Genomic DNA, 14,533 nt, shown 5'->3' with positions numbered 1-14,533 from the left:
GGCGCACACAACGCCAGAGGGAAAGAACGGGCGCACGACAGCGCCAAAAGGGAAGGAACGGGCGCACGACAGCGCCAAAGGGGAGGCACGGGCCAACGGCAGCGCTAAAGGGAAGGAACGGGCGTACACGACGCCAAAGGGAAGGAACGGGCGTATGGAAACGCCAAGGGGGGAAGGACAGGCGGACTGACACGTCAGGGCTCAACAGCGCAAGGAAACGCTGGGGCACAACTAACGTACAGAAACGCCGAGGGAAAGAACGGGCGTGCGGAAACGCCAAGGAAAGGAACAGGCATATGGAAACGCCAGAGGGGGGAAGGACAGGCGGACTGATACGTTAGGGCTCAACAGCGTAAGGACGCCGGGGGAAAGAACGGGCGTGCGGAAACGCCAAGGGCAAAGAACGGGCGTACGGAAACCCCAAGGAAATGAACAGGCGTACGGAAACGCCAAGGGGAAGGAACGGGCGTATGGAAACGCCAAGGGGGGAAGGACAGGCGGACTGATACGTTAGGGCTCAACAGCGCAAGGAAACGCTGGGGCACAACTAACGTACAGAAACGCCAAGGGAAAGAACGGGCGTGCGGAAACGGCAAGGGAAGGAACGGGCGTATGGAAACGCCAAGGGAGAGGAACGGGCGTGTGGAAACGCCAAGGGAGAGGGACGGGCGTGTGGAAACGCCAAGGGAAGACACCGCCGGAGCGTGAGGGAAACGCTGGGGCCCAAGGGACGAGATCGCTGGGGCGTGAGGGAACCGCCGGGGCGCAAGGGAGAAGTTCGCCAGGGCGTGAGGGAACCGCCGGGGCGCAAGGGAGAAGTTCGCCGGGGCGTGAAGGAAAACGCCGGGGCGCTAGGGAAAGATCGCCAGGGCGTGAGGGAAACACCGAGGCGCAAGGGAAGAAATTGCCGGGGCTTGAGGGGAATTTCTACAAAATACCAGGGACCAGAGGGCGTCCTAACACGCCGGGAAGAAGAAATCTAAAGACTAGGAGTCAGAGGGCGTCCTAACACGCCGGGAACACGAAAACCAAGCACTAGGAGTCAGAGGGCGTCCTAACACGCCGGGGAACCAAGAACGGAGGGCGTCTAAACACGCCGAGAAACCAAGAAAAACCTAAACACCAGGAACTAGGCAGCAACAGGCCAGGCGCGCCAGAGGGCACACACGGTGACACGGATGCACCGGAGGGCTCTGGCAGCGACAAGCATGCGCTGGGCAGCAACTGACCAGGTACACCAGAGGGCACAGACGACGACACAGAAGCGCCGGAGGGCTCTGGTGGCGACCTGCGTATGCTGGGCAGCGACTGACCGGGTACACCAGAGGGCACAGCCGACGATTAATGAACGTCGGAGGGCTCTGGCAGCGGTACCTAAACTGGGCAGCGACAGGCCGAGAGGACCAGAGGGCTCAGCCGGCATAAAGGTGCGTTGGAGGGCTCTGGCGCCACCTCCTGGGGAGGGGAAGAAAACAGAAAAAGGTGATCGGAAACCAGAGACCTTGGGATGCCAAACTAAACGGAATCAGAGGACTAAAGGGGACTAACCGAACTAAACCAGGGCACAACAAGGAAATAAAAAGAAACAGGGAAGTCTAAAATGAAACTAATGGGGCTCGGAAACATCAAACTAACTAAACAGGGGAACTAAGGGTGTAGAGACTCTTTAGAGCGCAGGGAACCTTTAAGAGCGCAGGGAACCTCCTTAGAGCGCAGGGAACCTCTTTAGAGCGCAGAAACCCAGACAGCGCAGGAACCCAGACAGCGCAGGAACTATGACACAGACATTAAGGGGATAAAACAACAAAACTAAGAGCAGATACGAAACTAAGACCTGAATTGACAAACTAGACAGGGATCCACAGGGAAAAATAGAAAACTACTGGCCAAACAAGAACTACAGGGACTACAGCTAGGAAACCGAAACAAACCAGAACACTAGGAAGGGGACCAAAACCTAAAGTAAACTATGAGACTAAGCCAAACAGGGAGACGAGGGCAGGGGCAGCTCAACTAATAAACAACTAGATAACTAAAACTAGAAAAAAGAACACAAACAGAAAATCTAAGGTAAAACTAGAATTCAGAAACAAAACACAAAAGACTAAAGACAAACCCAGAACAATAGAACTGAGCTGAAAGAAATAAAACCCCAAGCAAGACAAAATCTCAAGTAATCTAAACAGGAAACCAAACCGAAACTAAAGAACTCTAAGAAAAACTCTAAGGAACACTGAAAAAACTCTAAAACCAAAGATTAAGTAACTCAAAACCCCAGGGCAAAAATAACTCAAAACAACAACAGAAACTAGAGAACTAGATGTCTAACTAGAAAACTGGAATCTGGAAAATAAATCTGGAAAAATAAAGCTAAACTAGGAAACTAAAGATCTAAGGCAGGAACTTGAGCGCGCAGACAGGAACTTGAGATCGCAGGCAGGAACTTGAGACGCAGACAGGAACTTGAAAGCAAGGATCTTGAGACGCGGACAGGAAGTTGAGCACGCAGACAGGAACTTGAGAGCGAGGATCCTGAGACGCGGACAGGAAGTTGAGCACGCAGACAGGAACTGAGACGCTGACAGGAACTAGAGACGCTGGGCTGCGTCGGAGGTGGGCTCCGCGGAGAACGATCCCTCCAGCGGAACTCATCCAGCGGCGAAGGCACCCATGGAGACATCTAACTGAGGCGGAGCAGATCCTGCCAGCTCCTGCATCGTGACTCTGTGCGTGCTCGGGTTCACCCTGTGGCTGGCTCGTACTGTCATGATTTTGTCGAGGGTGAACCCGGACACAGCACGCACACACAGAGTAGGATTTAAAAGAGTTTATTGCAGGTGGATGGTAGTGACATGAGGAACCAGAGTTGTTACCAGACGGAGGTGAATGATGCAGGAGCTGACTGGCAGGTACAGAGTCCACGAGACAGAGAGGAGCTGGGCTGCTGCAGGACCAGAGACGAGACCAAGACGAAGAGACTGAAGCCATCAGCGCAGCCCAACAAAACCAAAACTTGACGGACGGGGAACAGGTGCAGGCAGACACGAAGGAGGGCAACAAACACTACGAGCCAGCGGCGAGGAGACAACAGAGGTGAGTTTATAAAGGGAGCCTGGCAGGTGACGGGAATGAAAACTAATTAGAGTAGGTGTGACTAATGGCTGTGGGAGGGAGAGCTGGGTGAACTACAAAACAAGAAAGAAGCCAGACAACTTAAACCATGACACTAATTCAGCCATGATGAATGAAGGCTTGGAGTAGTGTTTCAATTCAATAAAATTTTATTTATATAGCGCCAATTCCTGAAACATGCCATCTCGAGGCACTTTACAAAGTCAAAATCAATCATATTTTACAGATTGGTCAAAAATTTCCTATATAAGGGAACCAGTTGATTGCTTCAAAGTTCTGACAAGCAGCATTCACTACTGGAGAAGCGTAGAGCTACAAGGAGAGTCATCTGCATTGTCCATGGCTTTGCAGCAATCCCTCATACTGAGCAAGCATGAAGCGACAGTGGAAAGAAAAACCACCCATTAGCGGGAAGGAAAAACCTCCAGCAGAACCGGGCTCAGTATGAACGGTCATCTGCCTCGACCGACTGGGGGTTACAGAAGACAGAGCAGAGACACAACAAGACAGACAAAAAAGCACAGAAGCACACATTGATCCAGTAATCTGTTCTACATTAGATGGTAATAGCGGATGATCTGTCTTCCCTGGATGATGTCGCAGTTAACAGAATGTTAGACCAGGTGTACCTACTATGAAGAAAAAAGAGAGAGAGCAAAAAGTTAAAAGCTGAAATGACAACGGTCATTTCAATGTGATGCAATGCATAACTGGAGAACAGTAGACTGGAGAACAGTAGAAATCAGTAGAGTGAGAAAAATAGACCCTGATGTCCTCCAGTAGCCTAAGCCTATAGCAGCATAACTATAGAGGTAGCTCAGGGTAACATGAGCCACTCTAACTATAAGCTTTGTCAAAAAGGAAAGTTTTAAGATTAGTCTTAAAAGTAGACCGCGTGTCTGCCTCACGGACCAAAACTGGGAGTTGGTTCTACAGGAGAGGAGCCTGATAGCTAAAGGATCTGCCTCCCATTCTACTTTTAGAGACTCTAGGTACCATCAGCAGACCTGCAGTCTGAGAGCGAAGTTCTCTGTTAGGAACATACGGGGTTATCAGAGCTCTGATATACGTTAGAAGAAGCATTTTAAATTCTATTCTTGATTTAACAGGAAGCCAATGAAGGGAAGCTTAAATAGGAGGAATATGATCCCTCTTGTTGATTTTCATCAGAACTCTTGCTGCAGCATTTTGGATCAGCTGAAGACTTTGAACTGCATTATGTGGACTTCCTGATAGTAAAGAATTACAATAGTCCAGCCTTGAAGTAACAAATGCATGGACTAGTTTTTCAGCATCACCCCTAGACAGAATGTTTCTAATTTTTGGTGATATTCCATATTTTTGCCTTGAAAGAATAGGTTTTACCTTTGCTTTGTTTCTTAAATGATAAAAATTACTTATGATAGGGTTATTAAAGATAACCCCTTTTATCCTAGAATGAAAACCACACAACACAAGTTTTAAACATTTCTATAGAAAAGGACAGAGGATACCCAAACGGAGAACTACACTCCCTTAAGGTTTAGGAACGTCTGCGCCGGGTCATCTCTGTCCTTCTGTCTTTATTATCACACATCAAAGAGGGGGTCAGGAGGGTTGGGTCAGAAGGTTTGGGTCAGGAGGTTTCAGGAATTTTACAACATGGGGGTGGAAAGCAAAGAAGGGAGCAAGGGATTCCTTATCTGAGAGAATTATTTGTTATTCCTGTCTAAGGTTAAATACAACAGAACCTTCCTGAAAGCAAACTCTTAAAACAAGCCAAATACCTGTAACTTGATAGAAATAAAATGATTACATTCACATTTTTCCAACAACTTAACTGAGGTCCTTTTTTGACTGTCAAGTTTTAAAATATATATATATATATATATATATATATATATATATATATATATATATATATATATATATTAGGGCTGTCAAAATAACGCGTTAATTTCGATTAATTAATTTTTAAGAAATTAATGGATCAAAAAAAATAACGCAGATTAATCAATGTCGTATAGGGGTTTTCAATAGGTGAGGCGCGCCTCCCCTGGGGGGCGCCAAAGAGTCACAGGGGAGGTGCATGAAGACAGAGAAGAAGACAGCGCTGCCGCTCAACTCTGTGAAACTATGTAGCGATATTCGTGCCTTCTGTTTGAGCGCGCAGGAACCAATCCAAGCGCGCAGCGAAACAACTCTCAACACTCAAAACCGGTCTGGCACGGTCTGAAAAACTCTTCTCAACCCACTGTCCTCGCGGTAAGTTCCATCTCTGCTCGTGCGCTACTTTGCTCGCGCGTACCTGCTTGTTTCACGCTCAACACCAGCTGTGCGCTCGCTCGGCTGTTAAAGCCAATTACAGATTGGTTTTTTTCCATCCAATCAGAGTATGGCTTGCAAATATTGCATTCAGATGAATTAAATCAAAATGCTGCAGCCTTTGGCAGAAATTACTAAACATCACCGAGGGATTAAAGAAAAACAAATACAAAGTGTAATATTTTAGCCTAAAATATTGAGGCCAAAGTATTTAGATTCAAATATTAGAGTTCCTAAGTGAGGTGTGAAATATGTTTTTGTCTCTTCTTTCCAGCTTATGGGAGGTGATGCAAAAGTTTATTCTGATCATAATCATCATTAATGTCATCATTATTTTAAGAGCACTTTAAGACGAGGTAAAACAAAGTGCCAAACATCAGAAATACATCAGATAAGAGATAACTAATAAAATGCTTGTTTGTTAAAATAGCACTAGGTCTTAATTATGTATAATTAGCCTAAAAAGTACATTGGAATATGGAATATGTTGACGTCTGTTAAATTCAGGTTATCTTTTTTATTATTATTTCAGTTGACGTCTCCTGTTGACTTGAGTTCAGTTTGACATTGGCATCTGTTTAGTTCAGTTTGTCTGCTGTTGAAAACAGCACTTTAATGTATCTAATGCTGATTATTCATTGAATCATTTGAATTTAAATATTTTAAATACTTTCACAGCAAAAATTATATGCAATTAATTTAGATTAATTAATTTAGATTAATTAATTACAAAGTATGTAATTAATTAGATTAATTTTTTTAATCGATTGACAGCCCTAATATATATGAGTCATAGGTACTTGTTCATGGCATTAAAACATTTTCTAAGAGCATTAAAAGAGCATTAAAAAGCATTAAATTAGAGTTACTACTTCCTGTATGAACCCTGACCTAACAATGGGCCTCTGCCGCTCCCGACAAGTCCAAGCAAAATTAAAATTGGCTCATGATCCTGATGAACTGACTGCACAGATGAAGTTTGGAGGTGTACTTTCTCGCCTAAAATCACCTTAAAACAACCTTTGTGATGAATTAAGATTATAAAATTGATAGGTTTGTAAACTCCTCATCTCCTTATTCCACCCTTGTGGCGGACAGTTTTTCCGCAATACTGGGTCAGTTGGGGGACTAAAGCCCCGGGAAAGTAAAGCACGTGTAAATTAAATTAGTCGGGTAAATGTGTATGGAAACACTACCCGTGATTTGCAAAGTCCCAGGCTTCTCAAAAGCGCCAGGCTTTTCGGTGGCAATGGAATAGGGGCTATGATATGACTATGAATTTCTCATTCTGGTTGTATACCTGTTGGTTTGTCATATTTCATTTCTGTGTTTTATACTTTGTTTTTGCTCTATTTGTTAGTAAACAAAGTGCTTTTGTGTATATCTAGCAAAGCAAGATCACGTGACAGGAAGTACAATATTGTGCATGCACACAATGAGTAAACAAGAGGAAGCAATAGAGCACAAAGACAAATATATAATGTTATAAACAATGTTATAATGAATTAATACATTTATAAGTTTATTCTTATCTGTAAAAGATAATGCCAGTTGATGTGGTTTTTACTGTGAGTCGGTTGGTACAATTCCACGCAGCACATGAATAAGACATCTTCTCTGTCAACGTGCAATTCAGCTCTCAACAAGGCATCCACGTATATATGTCTTTGATGGAGCCGAGTAAGTGAGTAACGTCTAGCAGAGGTTTAAAAGGAAAGCGTAAGTAACATTAACCCTGTTGATCGGGTTGGTCTTACATCTGCACTGGAAGCAACAATTTTGAGCTCTTTTATTTTTTCAAACAGATAGGTTGTATGGGGAGCCCTGACAGTTTTGGATCCTGAGGTATTTCCGCCACTCACCAACGCAGAAATACGTCACGTTTACATCGGGCGCACATGCGCACACGGGTCAGTTTGCCGCATTCAGAACAACTTGAGCCTGACAAGCATTTATATGCATGTTGATTGGATTATCAATCAGCATAAACCACCACTGTCATTCAGATTATTGAGCATAATCCGATCATAATATTCCGATTAGTGTGTTTACATAGCAGTTTTTTTTATTCCGATCGGCCCTGTATTCCGATTTACTTTTGTCCATGTAAACTTAGCTAGTGTTTATGTCTGCTGATCGTGTCTGCTGCAAAGTGCGTTTCAGGCTCAAACAGGACAAGTAAACACTATTGCGTCACTTGGCAAATATTGTTTTATTTGAAGATGAATTATATGGGTTTTTGTCTTCTTTTTATGTAGGAACATTACAGTAACGTTCTATAACCCAGTTAAAGAAAAGCTGTTCTACAGAAGCTCCAGTGTAAACAAATTCAGTCGTTAAAAAAACAACACAATACTTTGCTGAGCACATCATTGGTAAGTACACGGAGTCCAACACAATCTAAATGGACTACGTAATAATGACAAAATGTCTAAATTTGATGTTTGCATCTGGAAAACCTTTAATTTACAAAAGGACTGTTTCTTTACTCATGAAATACAATTACTGATATATAGATTTTTAGAAACTTCATAAAAAATCATTAAATTTTATTCAATTCTAAGCAATTGTTTGCATAAAATATTTGAAATTTTATTCATTAATGATCTAAAGTTATCCTTTCTGGTTAAACAATGAGTTTATTGTTTACAAAATGGGGAAATCCAATAAATAAAAATTTAAAAACAACAATTTTGGGTGGAAAATAAAGCAGATTTTACAATGCCCTGTGTGTCAGGATGCAGCCTGAAGTCTGCATTCTGAGCTTTCCTGCCTCTTCCCTTTCCAGCACAGCCTGATTGGGTTCACCTGTCAGGCTGCAATTAGCCCTGGTCTCATTTCACCTGCTGACACAACTATTTAAACTCACCCCAGTTTGCTCTCGTTCGCTTGCCCGTAAAGGTTCAATTCCCACTCCTTCCACAGCCAGTAACTCTATTCCAGTTCAGCCCGCAGTCTAGGTTCAGCTACTCCTTCACCACGGCTGTCCTCCGGCGCTCTGCCTTGGTCTCCAGTCACCGGCTCCAGCGCTTTGCCTTGGTCTCCAGTCAACCGCTCCGGTGCTCCACCTTGGTCTCCAGTCAACCGCTCCGGTGCTCCACCTTGGTCTCCAGTCAACCGCTCCGGTGCTCCACCTTGGTCTCCAGTCAACCGCTCCGGTGCTCCACCTTGGTCTCAAGTCACCGGCTCCTGGGTTCCGTCCAGGTCTCAAGTTCTCGGCTCCAGTGTTCCTTCCTGGTCAGTCTCTCCACGCTGTACCTGCCAGCCAGCTTCTGCACCCTACAACTACGTTTGATAAAGACTCTGGTTCCTCAAGTCATCTATCATCCACCTTGTGCAATAAACTCTCTTAAAACTAGCTCTGTGTGTGCGTGCTGTGTCCGGGTTCATCCAGAGACAAATCTTGACACTGTGTAGATGTCAACTAGACAGGCTTGTGACGCATCATAACATGTAATATAGGGCAATTTTAAGGGTTTCTAACTGATTTTAACTTTAGTTTCATATGGCTGAAACAATAGATACATTTTTTTTTTCCTCTAAAATGTTCTCACAGAACAAAGTCATCTCGGCATTAGATACTTAGATTGGGGCACAAACAAAAACATTCATAACATGTCTGAAACAGTCTGATCTGACCTGCATATTAACGTCATGGGCTCTGAGGAAAGGATGCTTCAACGTGCACACTGTACTACAGCCAACATGAGTAATAGTTACTGATCAGGACACTTCTAAAGGCTAATATTAAGCTCAGGGCTAATCAATGGTACCAAAAGTACTCCTCAGGATATTACATGGCATTTGTCCTTTAAGCCTACAGCCAGTGTTTCCCGCAGCGCTATCTTGGCGAGGCGGCCGCCTCGCCAAACTCACGCTACCGCCTCGCCAAACTTCCAATAAATAAATAAAATAAAATAAACTAATTTGGTATGCTTGCATGTTTATTTGACGGTAACAGGCGTTTTTTTTTTTTTTTTGCTGTTGCTTTCGCGCGTACATATAGTGAATGGCAGTGAAAAAACAGGCGCTCCGCCCCGCCGGTCGTCCGCGCAAAGCTTCTCTTCAATACCCCACCCCCCCTGCTCCGCCGGTCGTCCGCGCAAAGCTTGTCTTCTCCCACCCTACCCCCCACCCCCCCTCCGCCGCTCCGACAACTGAACGCCTCACATAAGCAAATTCCTGGGGGAAACACTGCCTACAGCATAATGCTGTTAGTAGACTGTTGTCAGGCACCCGATAAATACGCTAATCCTGATTTGGGGGGTGGATTCTGTGAGTCCATGTTACAGTTTGACTAGGTTGTGTGAGCATTTTCTTTCTTCTATTTTCCTTTTATAGAGTTTGACCTGGATGTCTCAGGTGGTGCTGAAGATGAGACCGAGACGTTCAATGAAGATATTATTTGCAATCATGGTATTTTTCAGCATCAAACATAATGTTTACTTTACTTTCTACCAATAACTTTCTACACATTTTTTTACACTAAAAGTGTAAACATTTTTAAGACTATAATATCAGCTGTATATTTACTCATGATGTTTGTTTTCCTGCTGCAGGAGGGCTGAGTATTCTGGAGGCTGAGCGGAAGTTGGTATCGACTGAAGTTTGGACTAAACTGAGAGAATACTTTCCCAAAGCCCCAGAATTCCCTCACATTCAAGAGCCATGTCGGCAGTGTCTGGTGAGGGAAATTTGATGGTTTATATTTTCCCGCATTGATCCACCTATTGAATTGCATATTTTCTAACCCTTTGTCTGCATTCCTTTAATAGAAGTCATTTTTGAAGGTTCAGTAAATGCCATGTAAAGTTGTCCCATTGCAAGAGTTTTGAATGTGTTTAATCGTGAAAGGGGTAGTTTGGATTTTTGTGTTAACTCAAAGATAACTCCACTTTGCGATGAGTTCAAGAAAAACATTTAATCCCTCTTCTGCATGAACACAAGTACATCCACCACCGCTATCTTAACTGACATATAACGTAAGCTATCCTCTAGAGCAGGGGTTAAAGTTCTCCGTCGCTGCGACGGATTTCCGTCATTTGGAAAATAAGCACAAATTGTTCCGTCTAGACTTTTTATTCAAGGTTTTAAACTGAAGCTGCGCTCAACTAATGAAACCTGGCAGAGCCGGGACATTAGCCAATCAGAAAGAGAGTTGGACGGGTCTTTGCAATGCGGACATTGCCAGTCTGAGGTTTATCGGTGTTCAATCATAACTTTTGGAAGAGCATCTCAAATTGGCCACAGATGGTATGAATGAAAGTAGTGGTGGTCAAAGGTTTCTTTGGGTTTATGCAAACCAGCAGGTCAGGAAGTAGAGCGGATTGACCATCTGACAACAACTTCATCGGTAAGCATGTATGTCGCTGCTCCTGCAGTTAATTAATGAATTATTTCCACCTGTGGCCATGTCGCCTTTCAGCGTTTATTCCCTCGCTTCCAGCAACTTAGCTGATAAATGCGGCGACTAACCTGGGATCTCCTCAAGATTCGCTGTTACGTTTTATTTAAAACTCGAGGAGCAAAGCACTAGCTCAGGCTAATTTAGCATGACGCGCTTTTTTTTTTTTTAAGAAGAAAAAGAAGAAGGGTCGGAATTGTGAAAACAATGTTCCGCATTCGACTGGGTCCAATTTGGAAAAAGTAAAAAAATAAAAAAAATAATTTCACCTGTGTTTTTTCTGAACCAAAGAAGGCAGAGCTGCAGTCAGAGCTCAATATACAGCAGCTCCACCTGATGATGAGCTGCTGCGCACCAGGACACTCTTAATAAAATGACAAGGATTTTGATGTATACAGATTAAGGAAACTACATCAAAAAAGAAACTGCAGCTACAACATGGACTGGAGAGCGGGTTCTAACTGGGTGAGGCCAGAGGTGATTCTCAGAGAGCTTTTATGAAATTATTTTTTATTTTTACACGGAGTGGAGCGCGATGTGAAGCTTCACTGGAGAAGCAAGTTGCACTAGAAACATGTGAAAAAGCCTCCTGTCTGTAGATCAATGGACTCATTTTACTCCAAGTCCAAAACATCTACCAGCCAAGATTACCTTTAACTATATTTAACTTTACGAAATACATTAAGAACATTTTGCTAATTTTGCTAATGTTCATATTTAAAAGCAAGTTATGTTTTTTCTGATAAACTTTGAGCAATTTTATTAAACTTTTTAACAATGTCACATCCCATCCTTCATCAATTTTCTATGCCGGCTTTTGCCTACAGGTGTGACGTCAAGCAGTATCTGATGGGGAAACACAGCTCGACGTCACACAGGGTCCTGGGGGGTGGGGACTCGTCCATCCTGGACAGGTCTCCAGTCAGTGGGCTAAGATTTAACAGTTTTATTTAAGTTTAATAATGCCTTTCTATAAACTCATGAGTTGTGATAATTAATTGCTGTGCAATAACGGGCAAAGCAGAGACTGATTATTGTAATGTGCGATCTGTGTTAAATTAAAATCTATGACGTCATCATAGTGTTAGATATGTGACCTGCTTTGTCCAGGTTGTGGTTGGCCTTGTATGTTCATAGGATTAATTTATACTGAATGTGACAGGGAGCCAGTGGAGTTAATGTTCAGGTGTGAAGTAGAAGATGTGATGATGAAGCTGCCGTCTTTGTACTAGTTATAATTTATGAAGGTTTTCTGGAGGACAGGGAGAGAAGGGAGCTGAAAGTCCGAAGGAAGAACTTGCTTGATGCTGCAAATATGAAAGTTAACCAGGTGATGTTATGGATTTAGAAAGTGAAGGAGAGGATGGTGAGGCAGTCCAGGATGACACCAAGGCTCTGAAGCTGAAAGGTGTGACAGAGACAGGAATGGTCATTGCATATTGTAAAACTACCAGATTTGGTTAAAGTTCACTTTGCACAATAGGCAAGTGAGGTAACTAATGCGGGCGGCATGATGTCCACGGTCCCGGGAATATATGGGCTGACTCGGAAAAAAATTCAGTCAAACTGATTATTTTTGCTTTAACCCATGCTCTAGAGCCCCCTACACGACTGGCATGAGATCTGACCATAAGCAAAAGAGTAACAATCTTCCTCTCTTCTTAAAAAAATATATAATAATAAAATAAATGAATTAAAAACAGTGTATGCATGAAAACAACACATGGCGATACACATCTGTTAAACAATATTGTTAGAACACTTCTTTCCTTTTAATAACATAGGTGGATGACATAACTTATTACTAAATTTATGGTACGGTCCAACGTCCTTCATAAAGTGCCTTAAGTAACAAGGTTGTGGACGCCCCCTTCTTTGTCAAACAGCCAGCAAGTTGATATTTCGTTTGTGACCACAAAACCTGATGGACTCTTAGTTTGGATCTGTTCTTTAATATAACTGGTATACAGGCTTATCCTTTTCTCATCAATAAACTTTGTTGACTTAAGTGCATCAACAAGAGAGAAGTTATCAGTGACACATGTTATTGGCAAATGATGTGCAGTATTACCAGCATTGAGTTCAAAAAAGAGTGTGAAGATAAAGATAGCATTATCAGTCCCCTCTGACACAGCCAGCATTTCACCTGCAAGTGTGCTTCTGACAATTCTCTTAATCCTCTTTGACTGCCACGAAATGGGAGAAAATCGCCCATTGTCACCCATCAAAACAATGAGGTTCCCACCTTGAGTACCTCCATCTGAAATGTTCCCAAAAGATGCATCAGTAAACATAACCATCTTTAAGTTACTGTTTTCCCCAAGAGGCTAAAAATTCAGTTTAACTGACTTGCCGTTGAGTTTACATACAACTCTGTTTGCTTCACAGATGGTCTGTACTGCAGCCTGTTTCAGACTAGATGCCAAATTACTTACATCAAACATGATATCAGGCCTGCTCTGTCTCGCCACTCACAACAGTTCTTTGACCTGAGCTGCTCTCTCTCTCCTCCTCAGTGAGGGGTGAAGCTGACTCTGCTGCTCCAGAGGGTGAGAGGTGTATGGGCTGCAGGTGTTGTATGTATATCTGTTGATGTATTTGTACCTTGGTACCCAAAGTAACAAGGTCCACACCTACATAGGAAAAGGTATCGTGAGCTTCATGACCGACATTAAACCGTGATCTAAGGTGAGATATGACTGACTCTGGAAAAAAATGGGATCCACCCCGTATAAAATCATCAACATGATTTTATATGGCACACCAGTTACATTCTTGCTCTAACCGTGATAGAGCTGCTGATTTACTGTTACCAGCCTACTGTAGGCTCAAGTAGTTCAAGGTTATACCAGTTTTTGGATTTTCCAGTTGCTTTACCAACACGTCCCAAAACCTTTACTGTTTTTGATACACTCTCTGCATTTGTGAATGTCACAATCTGACCAGGCTTTATGTTGATGCTGCCAGCATGCTGTCTTTACGTGTCTGCATGCTATCGGTCTGTGCTTGTGTGTCCAGGATTTGCTTCTGTCTCCACTTCATTAACGTTAATTGTATGTTGTCCTTGATTGTTGTCATCACAAGTAATCTGAGGTTCTTCATGCTTATGAGTAACCTATCTCAACCTAAGTTGTTGCACTCTGAAACTGGTGCCTCCATGTCTAACAAAAACAACTTCATCTCCATCTTGCCCAATAACCACTCCTTTCCTTTCCATTTTGAACAATCCACTCATTTATAGAAGACTTTATCTTCAGTTTCGTATTGTTCGTCTGTGGGTCGCAGCTGTTTCTATAGAGCTCTGCGTATTCTTTCTGAATACTCTGATTCTGTAAAAGCTTTTCTTGCAAGTAGAGCTGAAATGTGCTTACAAACATCTTTATCTACAGGCCATTTTGTTGCTTGAGGTTAATGCAGAGAAAAGTCTAAATTAAATCGCAATTATGGTTGAAATACTGTACATCACAATTTAGATTTCTGGCAAAATTGTACAGCCCTAGTGGGCTGTATCCACAGATGTTTTGCATACAGTTCTTTGCCATTAGGGCCCAGTCCATGGCTGATTATGTCGTTCTACAGCCCATTGCTCCAGGAGCTGTAAGCAGGTGTTGTCTTGACTTCAATATTAAAGGTCTCAGCCATGTCTCTCACTTCATTATTGAACTGAATAACCTTTGTGGTGGGCCATGCACA

General features: G+C 43.1%; 1 protein-coding gene across 9 annotated transcripts in view; it reads left to right on the top strand.

The window, feature by feature from the left end:
- Positions 1-14,533, top strand: part of usp48 (ubiquitin specific peptidase 48) — a 101,622-nt gene that overhangs the window by 38,325 nt on the left and 48,764 nt on the right. For 8 of the 9 annotated variants that reach the window (XR_002427384.2, XM_021312775.2, XM_021312774.2 and 5 more), the window contains exons 16-17: positions 9,778-9,852; positions 9,996-10,120. Coding sequence is in view for 8 of the 9 variants with exons in the window: in XM_021312775.2 (XP_021168450.2) it covers positions 9,778-9,852; positions 9,996-10,120 (200 nt within the window). In the remaining variant the exon portion in view is untranslated. Of the gene's footprint in view, positions 1-9,777; positions 9,853-9,995; positions 10,121-13,356; positions 14,484-14,533 lie in introns of those variants that run through there. The other variant, XM_036151453.1, reaches the window with a different exon arrangement.

This window comes from Fundulus heteroclitus, chromosome 20 (assembly GCF_011125445.2).
Source record: "Fundulus heteroclitus isolate FHET01 chromosome 20, MU-UCD_Fhet_4.1, whole genome shotgun sequence".
Lineage (NCBI taxonomy): Eukaryota > Metazoa > Chordata > Actinopteri > Cyprinodontiformes > Fundulidae > Fundulus > Fundulus heteroclitus.
This window is presented reverse-complemented; position numbering and strand designations above follow the sequence as displayed.